The sequence below is a fragment of the Ascidiella aspersa genome, chromosome 4, assembly GCF_963924565.1.
Source record: "Ascidiella aspersa chromosome 4, kaAscAspe10.2, whole genome shotgun sequence".
Lineage (NCBI taxonomy): Eukaryota > Metazoa > Chordata > Ascidiacea > Phlebobranchia > Ascidiidae > Ascidiella > Ascidiella aspersa.
The window spans coordinates 7,842,620-7,852,286 of NC_139450.1; the positions used below are offsets into that span (position 1 = coordinate 7,842,620).

Genomic DNA, 9,667 nt, shown 5'->3' on the forward strand with positions numbered 1-9,667 from the left:
AATATTTTGTATCTCATCGTTCAAAAACGTAATTTAGATCGTTTTTTACTTTACAAAAAGTGCTTATACGTATGATAATACAAATCTTACTAAACTAGTATTCCAAAAATTTGATATGTGTAAAAGTATCTGTCAACTGGCCAAATCTCGTGTAAACCAGGATGTCACTGACTGAGAAAAATTCCGCAACTGATTTCAATTATGTCCCACACGTTGCTGTGATGCTACAATTTGTTTACATCACGTGACCCGGTCGTTACGCTTGAGTTAATAACTTTTAAAACTTGTAGTATTCTATATACATAATAAAATTCCTTAAACTTTCAAAAAAAATTGTCTATAGAGAGTTAAAAAATGTATATAAGACATTAATTGCGCTTAAAAAATAATTTGAAAGTTGATTCTTCTAAAAGTCAGGCATTTGTTTTGCCAAGGTTTCTTTGTTTTGATGTCAACAAAATCCGGCACAGTTTAGCTGATTTGCATGATTATAAACATGCACAACGTCGACCTTTCACACATAATAGGGAATGAAACATGCAAACAAGACCTAACAGCGTATTAAATGCAGAAAATTGTGTTAATGCTTTAAAATTGCTCGACTACATGCATTGTCACCACGTTTACCTTAAAACCAGGAACTTCCTTTTAGAATGCAAATTTTTATGACGCCACGGATTAAAGAAAACGTTGGGCGAAGTGAAAGCGCGTATTTCAGAGTTTAGTCAGAGAAAATAAAATGAGTTACTAATTTTTGGGTTAGGCGTTTGAAGATTCATTTCTGTTTTGCTTTTGTATTGATTTTTTTATTGAATAAACGTCGATACGGCGTTTAATCTTCGATGAATGCTTAAGTTTGTTGGAGATGCTTTGCGTATAACTTGTTTTGTAAAAGTTGTTTTTCTTACTATAAATCTATGATATACTTTGCGTATTTTCGCTTTATAGCTATTAGGGTACTATAATGACTAGGTCCTGTAGTCCTGGTAAATGTTTCTATAAATATCAATCAACTAAAAAAAGTTTTTTTTATTTTTTATTGCACCTTTTTTAGATTTTTCATTGTGTCAAATTTCCATTATTATTAAAATTTTCCAAACGGATATTCCTTTGTTTTTAATCCATACAATGTCATAGTTATTTTTCTAAATTTTCTATTATGTAATCATATTCATTGTTGTTACAGTTTAAGTTTACAAAAAAGAAAAACCTATTGTTCAACATGCCGCGACGCAAACAAGAACCGCAAAAGTTTTTGGAACCGGAAAGTAAAAAGGCCAAAGATGATGAAAACAAAGCACCTAGTCCAACATCTGATGATGTTAAAGATCCTGATTCTATCAAGGCGGAAATAGTGCGAGAAGTGGAAAATGGAGCGTCCAACAAAAACACAATTGCAAGTATTTCTATTTACATTTGAAATAGATATAAGTTTTCATATAATTTATCAAAGGATGCCTAAAGAAATTAGGAAGCTGGCTATTTGCCTGCCAACCCGTTACCATACAAATTTAGACCACCTTACTTAAAATTTAGAGTAGCGTTTTAAGTTGTGTAAATGGCTTAGTTTAATGCAATTTAGCTTATTATGATGGATAAACTGATATTTTAGAAACTCTCCTTGCCTAAAGAGTCGGGAGAACTCCTTATTACGGGTGGAACTAACTGGAGCGTCAATGGCCGAAGAAAAGCAAGAAAGGGAGATGGTCAGTAAAAAAAAAAAGTTCTTATCTGTATGTTGAACTTCGAGGACTTCAGTCAGAATACTCTCAAAACTATGGATAAGTTCATTTTTAATGCATTAACAATAAAAAAAGTTTGAATACATGTTTATTTACAATAATGTGTTTGTCCCAACTTTATCTTTTTTTTTATAATTGTTACTGGTTAGTAATGAAATAATCAGATTGAAATCTTATCTTAATAACTCCAACTATCGGTATGTGAATAAAAAACAAGTTTCAGGTGTCCCTATGTTGCTATTGCGAAGGAACTGTAAATGTCGAGAAACAATGTGACCGTAATTCTTACCTTCTTGTGTCTTTTCCAACCCTTATTTTTGTTACATAATATAGAAAAGTACGAAAACATCGGCAAGAACCTGTTCAAGCCCCATCGCTACAAATCGATGTGTGGTGTGAAAGTCAGCAAGGCAATATCTGGCTGTTGTTCCAACCACAACATTGTTATAACCGATGAGGGAAGGGTTTACTCTTGGGGTAAGTAGCCAAGCGAATCCGTTTCTTACTAGCTGCCATTAATCATTGTAAAGTTGTTTTTGGTTGGGTCTGGGTCTATCAAGATTGACTAAAAAAATATGTTGTGTTTCCAGAGGATGTTGTTGTTTATTAAAAATAGTGTTAACTAGTTGCAAATATGTGGCAAGCATTGGTGTATGATTGTTTCTCGACTCACTTGTCTCTGAGCCCATGTATCTCAGTTAGTAGAGCGACCGTCCCAGTTTGACCAGAGGTTGTGAGTTAGAACCTCACTGCAGATTAGTTGTTTTTCTAGCCTGCCCTGCTTGCATCATTGATCGACAGATTCGGTGAGTCTGTAATGGCTTTTGGTGTACTGATGAAATAGGATTTATTATTATACAATGAAGCTATGAATATTTAAAAGCTCAGGGCCAGTCACCTTTTATAAGATACAATTTAAATTATAAGTTGTCTTTTTAATCCCATTCATAGCAAGTGTACCTTTGCGATGATATGTGCTTGAGATCGATCAATACCACTTTCTTGGACTGATAACAATTTCTAATATCGATATCGATTTTTTATATACCTTGGATATGGTAATAATTTTAATTAATTGAAAATAAAATGCTTATTTATTTTTTTAGTGTAAGCATAGATTGTCTCAGCAGTGTTTTATTTTGTATATCCATTTAGTTTAAATTACTAGTTTTCTTTTTAACATGATTACGTCGTAGCAATTGCACTACAAGAATTGTGCCGAATACAATTAAAATTTCCAAAGTCTTTGTTTTAGTGTAAATGAAAACCTGCTTATTACAATAGTCAACTCAATGTTCTTCTAAACATGAGCCATCCTATTGCTGCTTATCTTTCTTAGGTCGTAATGAAAGTGGTCAACTGGGCCACGGCGACCGGGACCGCTATGACCTCCCGACCCCGATCCAGTCCCTTCAGCAATATGTTATTGTGAACGCCAGTACCGGAAAGAATCACACCCTGTGTCTGACAGAAAGTGGAGAAGTCTTTGCTTTCGGGGATAACAGTCAGGGCCAACTTGGCTTAGGTAAGATGCTATAACAAACTCCAAAAAAACTATAAAAAAAGTTTTCTATAAAAAAGTTACTGTGCAAAATACATTGGTCTTAACTACAAATATGCCAAATCAAAGCTTTGTGTCAGCAACAGCTGATAGTTCTACACAATGGGTGGCTAAATATTTGAGTCTATCATCACTGGAAAAAATTATTAAATGAACATTATAAAGTATATGATGTCTTTTCAGTTTTATTTGTACAAATTTTATCACCCGTCTTGTTTTGTTTTTTTAGGCAACTTAAGCACCAATGTTCCTAGCCCAACCCGGATAGCTTACCATGGCCATCCAATCGTTGATATTTCTTGTGGAGGTGACTTCAGTGTGATCTTGGACTGCGAAGGCGACGTTTACTCATTTGGCTGTTCAGAATATGGTCAGCTAGGTAAGCAAAGTTTGTGTTTTAATTAGTGGTAGTTTTCACTCATGTGCTGTTAAATTTTTACTTTTAGCCACCACAAATTTTTAGCGCAAATGACTTATATAATGCAAATGACGTTATATAAAACGTTAACAAATTGTCACGTGTGAGTAGCCCTATGGAAAAAAAGGGAAAAAGGGCATATTTGTGCTAAATAGTCCCAGTGTTTATTTGTAATATGTGCTATTGTCTCAATATCCAGAAATAATCTAACTTGACTTGATTAGCCTTTAAATAATAAATTTGTTTGGTTCAAAGGAGATTCCTGTTTTAATATCTTATTCTTATCTCCAAGGTTGGTTTCCTATTTTCTACACATTTTTTTCTTCAGGAAATAACACCGATGGTCAGTATCTAGCTACTGGAAACAAGATTGCTTTCGATAATGTGAAGAATGCCTTCCGTATACCGCTCTGGGTTGAGAAGTTAAAAGGCGGCCAAGTGGTCCCTGTTACAGGGGTGAAAATCACCAGCATCGCATGTGGAATGAACCATGTGGTAGGTTAACGTCAAGTGTTGCATAGAAATGCTTTTAAAGGAAGCTTGTTGGAGAACAAAATATAAATATTGACAACATCAGAATGGTCTAGCACAGCTGCAAACCAAAATTTATTATAATTTATTCATTTAAACTACTGCATGTCTTTGAATACTCTAAAATCGGATTGTTGATGTGTTTTTGGAGTCCTACTACACCTTTCGGCCAATATGCTCCCAATATCCCATTATTCACGTTGCCAGTGTTTGAGTACTTTTGCATTTTTAAATTAAAAACACAATTTTTTAGACCTGTCCCTTTTTAACAGTTTAATTTAGAACAATCTTTGCCATTGTAATACAGCGTACAATAAGATTTTACAAAACTATTTAGACTTAAATCTACCCCACGTTGTAACTTCTTTTCAGGTTGCCCTTGATTCCAAGAAACGGGTATTCACCTGGGGTTTCGGGGGTTATGGTCGACTTGGTCATTCGGAGCAGAAAGACGAGCACACTCCGCGTCTTGTGCAAGCGTTCGACCGCCAGGGCAGAGGAGCGTTGCAGGTCTACGCTGGATACTCTTTCTCACTGGCTCTCAATGAAATGGGTTTGTGTTAAGTTTTTACTTGTGTCCAAACAAAAATAAATGTTATTTCTGTATTGCCTTTAAAAAAGGGTTTCTCTTTGGAAATTGTATTTTAAAAAATTAAACTTTTTACGGATGCTCTTTCTCACTTGCTCTCAATGAGATGGGTTTGTTTTTGTTTTTACTTATGTTCAAACGAAAATATATGTTATTTCTGTATTGCTTAAGGGTTTTCTCTTTGTCTTTTAAACAAATAAACTTAAGGAAACCTTTAAACTAACTGTATGGTCTTGTTGTGTGATATTTCCCTCAAAGGGTCTCCATGCTTGTTACATAAATATGTAGAAATGCATTTATCTTTATCTGTTTTATGTCTGTGTCGAAATTTTAATAGACTTAAATAGACTGGTGACTTTGGAAATGTTAACCGCTTAAGTTTATTTTTATTTGGATGGCCAAGTCTCTTTGCAGCCTTACTTTCTTTGTAGGCCACTTTTCCAACGTCATAAGGTGTACTAATATTGTTGAACATAAAAATCTCAGATTTCAGTGTTAAACAATTTAGCATATATAAATCCCTTCCAGGTTCAACTTTATTCTGGGGACTTCAGGGAAGCATTAGCAGCCGTGAAACAACAATGTATCCAAAACCAGTGGCAGATTTACAGGTATAACTATTTTAATTGAAAGGACTTTGCCCAGAATTTGTCAACAAAAGTATTTAACAAAAGCGTGGGATTGCCCTACTTTAAACTTTGCCACAGAGACATGCGGTATATAAACCGTTCTTAAAGAAAATGTTGTTGGATCGTCAAATACGTGTTTGTACTGCTCAACTTGCCAAATATTAAGTTTACTTGTCAAAATAAAATATTACACGCTAAAAACACTGGAGGGAAAGTACTTTTTCCTCCAGTTTGAAATTTGCTTGTTAACATAAAGTTAAACTTTTGTAATCGAACACTTCTATTTACTTAAAAAGTACAGTGAAACCGACATGACTAAACTCCTATTGGACTAAACGTTTGGAAACTACATATTGTATTAACCCAGGGCTGGAAGGTTCGTAGCATCGGGTGCGGATATCGTCACACCGTTGTAGCAGCTGACGAGAGCGTCATTGTCTGGGGAACTGGCACCAGCAACGGAGAACTGGTAAGCTCGTAAAACTAACGCTTTGTGGTTAAAAAAAACATTTTTTAGTTGATTTTTCTGGCAAATTTCTAAGCAATGCACTATAATGCAATATCGTGACCTGTCCGTAGAGGTAGAAATGCACACGCCGCATATTTTTGAGAAAACCAAATTCCCCCCATTATTAGGTTCATCTCTGGTACATCAATTTAGACGGCAAAAGTGTTTTTCGGTGCTGTCACAATTCGCGCTGCTTTACCTCCAGTTTAAACGCAATTTTAAACGATTTTTAAAACTGCGATAAAAAACACGCCGCATTTTAACTTATAGGGTTTGGGCGAATCGCGAAAGTCTAGCGCCAACCCTGACCTTATGAAGAGCGCGGCCGGCCTGTTCATCAGGAGAGTGGAGTGCGGACAAACTCACACCCTCATGATCGCCAGGAACGAGACCGACAAGGACCAAGACGCACTCAGCGAGATTCCAGTCTACGACCCGAAGCCGGCTCCCTAACTCTTTTTTGCCGTTGAAATAATGAAGGTTCATGTTCATCGTGTTTAGGTTTCGAATTCTAGTCGTTGTTTCCCTTTGAGGTCTGGAGCTCCTTTTTCATACGTTTTTCGATAGTACTTGATTCTCCTAATTAAAGGCCAAACCGAAGCTGGCTCCCTAGCATTTTTGCCCCTGAAAAAATAAAGGTTCGTCTTAAACGTGTTTACTACTGTTTAGCTTTCGAATTCGAGTCGTTCGTCTCTTAGAAGTCTCCAGTTCATTTTTGTACGTTTTTCTTTACCACTTGATTCTTCTAATTAAGGTAAAACTAGAGGACGCCATTCATGTAAGGAAATGTGTGTCGTGTTTTTGCTTTGCTTATCGGTACAATTTTGGTTCTCCTTGGCAAAAGGCAAAACTGGATAACGTAAACGTACTCTAAAAATCTCGTAACTTCAAGTCTATGTCTTTGTATACGTTTGTATAGTTAATGCTGTTTAAAACTTAAGGTAAACTCATTTGGACGTTTTGAAATATATTGTGTCTCGTGAAATTTCCCTGTTTGTCAGAAAATCGGGACTTGAAATTTTTTAAGTGGTCCTTTACATGCGTTTTAATTGCATTTCTTCGCGTTTCCTGGACTATCCTTTTATTCGAAACCCATCAGGTTTAAATAACTGTTCCTTGTCTCAAAATTCTTACCCTTAAAATTTACAGATCGGTGTGTGCGGTTTAAAGTAACTCTTAGGTAAACCCTTTTTTCACATCAAGTACTCTCCCCCCCTAATTTGGGTGGTTAGGTTTATATTGTTTTTTCTGTGTAAATGGAAATTTAAAGGGGCCTGTGCCTTGGATAAAATTACAAACAGGCTCGTGTATGTTGTTTGTTTGCTAAAATGTCTAGAAGTATAAACCGTGCTCAGTTTAAACATTTTTCATACAACTTGTTACTTCTTATTGCGCTTCGCAACATCGCGACGTATGTGCTTAACTTGACCCTCGTTCTTTCAACATCTGAACTGCTAATTTGAACTCCATGTCTTGATTGCGTTTAAGGCTCAAGCTACCGGCATGTTAATCTGTTTAAACGTTTGCGGTTAAACTTATTTTGTCGCGCTTGCAGCTTTCAAATATAGTAGCCTGCTTTGTCATTTGAACCGTTAGCCGCTATTTCATAAGAGCGTAAAACAAATGAACGCATTTTTAGTTGCTTCTTTTTTTGACCTTTCAAAACTTGGTGCCGTCGCTTTGTTTGGCTTGAAACACCAAACGTTTTGTTACTGGCAAAGAGAACTGACAAATTTTGATAACTGTAAAAAAGTGCGTAAAGGGCATCCGTGGAGTTAAACATGCGTTTTGGGGGTTTTGTGGAATCCTATCACCCTAACAAATGCTTGAAAGAAGTGACTTGATACCTTCACATGAAGTGATGATTTATCATCATCTAACAGAAGTATTTTTTATTCTGTGAAAAAATCTACATTATAGTTACTTTTTTTAAGTTTCAAGCTCCTGTTTTTTTCTATGTAGAAAAACTCCATCTGTGAATTAAATTACCACTTGTTCACCAACATAGAACGTTAAAAATTGTGTTTGTCTGTCTGCGTGGATATTAGGTCGCCCAGCTGATAACATTACCTTTTCGTTTTTGTACAACGCGTAATGTCCCCGTTTTTTCCATGTTGTCTTCAGTTTTATGTATGTGGGCAAACCCATTTTTTCAGCATTGTCCCACTAACTTTTCAGAGTTCAAAGCATTATTTCCCAATGTTGTTTCAGAGTTCAAAGCATTATTTCCCAATGTTGAACTATTTTTTAAATAGTTTTATGCATACTTCTCAATTAGATTAAATTAAATGGCTGCCGCGATTTTTGTACTATTTTTTTGTTACTGCCCTCTTTTAAACCAAGTTCATTTTTTGTAACTGTCAAAAAATAGGCTGTATTTAATAAACACACAATAATTTCAACACATTTTTGAATTTCATCCATTTATATGCCATTAAAGCATGTGTTCTTCTTTTTAAAGAATATGACGCAACATTTATTTGTCTAACTTTGAGATTCGTGTGCTGTGTACAGTCAAGCACCTCGGATAATGCGTTTACAGGTACTGACGAAATTACCCCGTCTTCTATCACGCGTGTAACCTTTCTTGTTTTTCACATTTCGTCGAAAAATTCTTGATAGGGTTCTTTCGTTCTACTTGTTACTAAAGTGCAAATTGGCTAGTTCGTTCGCTGTGTTGCCATTTTTTCCTAGCGATTATAGACGCTTGCAGTATAATGCGTCGTCAAGATATACTATCGAGAAATTCAACTACTGCTTGCAAAATATCCTTACCGTTTCTGAATTCGCTCCTATGCACAGACATCCTGGCAAAACAGTGACCCTACCTCTAAACACCCAAAGAAAACAACATAATTTAGCTAATTCCCCGTGGCGAAGTGCCTGTTTCTTCTGCTGTGTTTTTCACCGTCTCTAGCAAAGAAATTATAAGTTCATTCCCTACCGCTACCTTGAAAACGGACTCGATTTGTGTATTGCTTGCGACCACGAGCTTTTTGACGTGTATGTTTGTGACTTTTTCGTAATAAACGGTACCCTTGAGGACAGGAAATGATGTCGTCTGATCATTTTTATCCTTCTAAATCAGTGGTTCCCAAATTGTGATACGCGTACCACCGGTGGTATGCGAGAGTCTTTCAGGTGGTGCGCGACTTCGCATAAATTTTGTGAAAACTTTGAAAGCATCTATATAAATTTCCGAAAACTTTCAGATTGGGTAATTTGCAATGTTGCGTTTTAGTTACCTTTAATTTGAGGTTTCGCATGTTTCTGACGTAACACTTATGTTGTTCAAGATAATAAAACGTTAATTGTTAGCAGCTGATGGAGAAAAAATCCAACTCATTAAAACTATTTGCTGTGTTTTGTTTAATTTATGGCTTTTATGTCTACTTGGAATGACATATGTCAAAGTTACAACTACATGCTCATTTTCTTATCTATATGCCAAAATAGTTATAGTTTGAGATATTCTAGTCATATGTAGGCTTAACTTAACTGGTACATGATCACTGTAAAAAAGCTTAAATGGTACTCAAATGGTACGCGAACAAGTTTGGGATTCACTGTTTTAAATTAATGCAGATATTTATCTTCTATTTTCGTAAGCAAACAAAACCTAAACCAGTAGATTATTTGGCGGCGCCTTCTAATTCTGTTTGTATTTGTCGGATGCCAGGAATATCGTT

The 9,667-nt window shown here is 35.7% G+C and overlaps 1 protein-coding gene across 1 annotated transcript; it reads left to right on the forward strand.

The window, feature by feature from the left end:
• The first annotated feature begins 1,206 nt into the window (after positions 1-1,206).
• On the forward strand, positions 1,207-9,010 carry LOC146146953 (protein RCC2 homolog). Its single transcript, XM_083386990.1, has 10 exons — positions 1,207-1,354; positions 1,613-1,706; positions 2,076-2,219; positions 3,082-3,267; positions 3,533-3,682; positions 4,050-4,216; positions 4,625-4,805; positions 5,370-5,452; positions 5,838-5,939; positions 6,249-9,010. Exons 1-10 carry the CDS (start codon positions 1,223-1,225, stop codon positions 6,429-6,431), a joined length of 1,422 nt encoding a protein of 473 aa, XP_083243116.1. The 5' UTR covers positions 1,207-1,222; the 3' UTR covers positions 6,432-9,010.
• The last annotated feature ends 657 nt before the right edge of the window (positions 9,011-9,667 follow it).

Excerpts from the sequence above, each read along its gene's own strand:
- LOC146146953 (XM_083386990.1), top strand. The coding sequence starts at position 1,223 with ATGCCGCGACGCAAACAAGAACCGCAAAAGTTTTTGGAACCGGAAAGT. Across the intron at positions 1,707-2,075 it reads AAAAGCAAGAAAGGGAGATG|AAAAGTACGAAAACATCGGC; the intron begins GTCAGTAAAAAA and ends TACATAATATAG. Across the intron at positions 2,220-3,081 it reads GGGAAGGGTTTACTCTTGGG|GTCGTAATGAAAGTGGTCAA; the intron begins GTAAGTAGCCAA and ends TATCTTTCTTAG.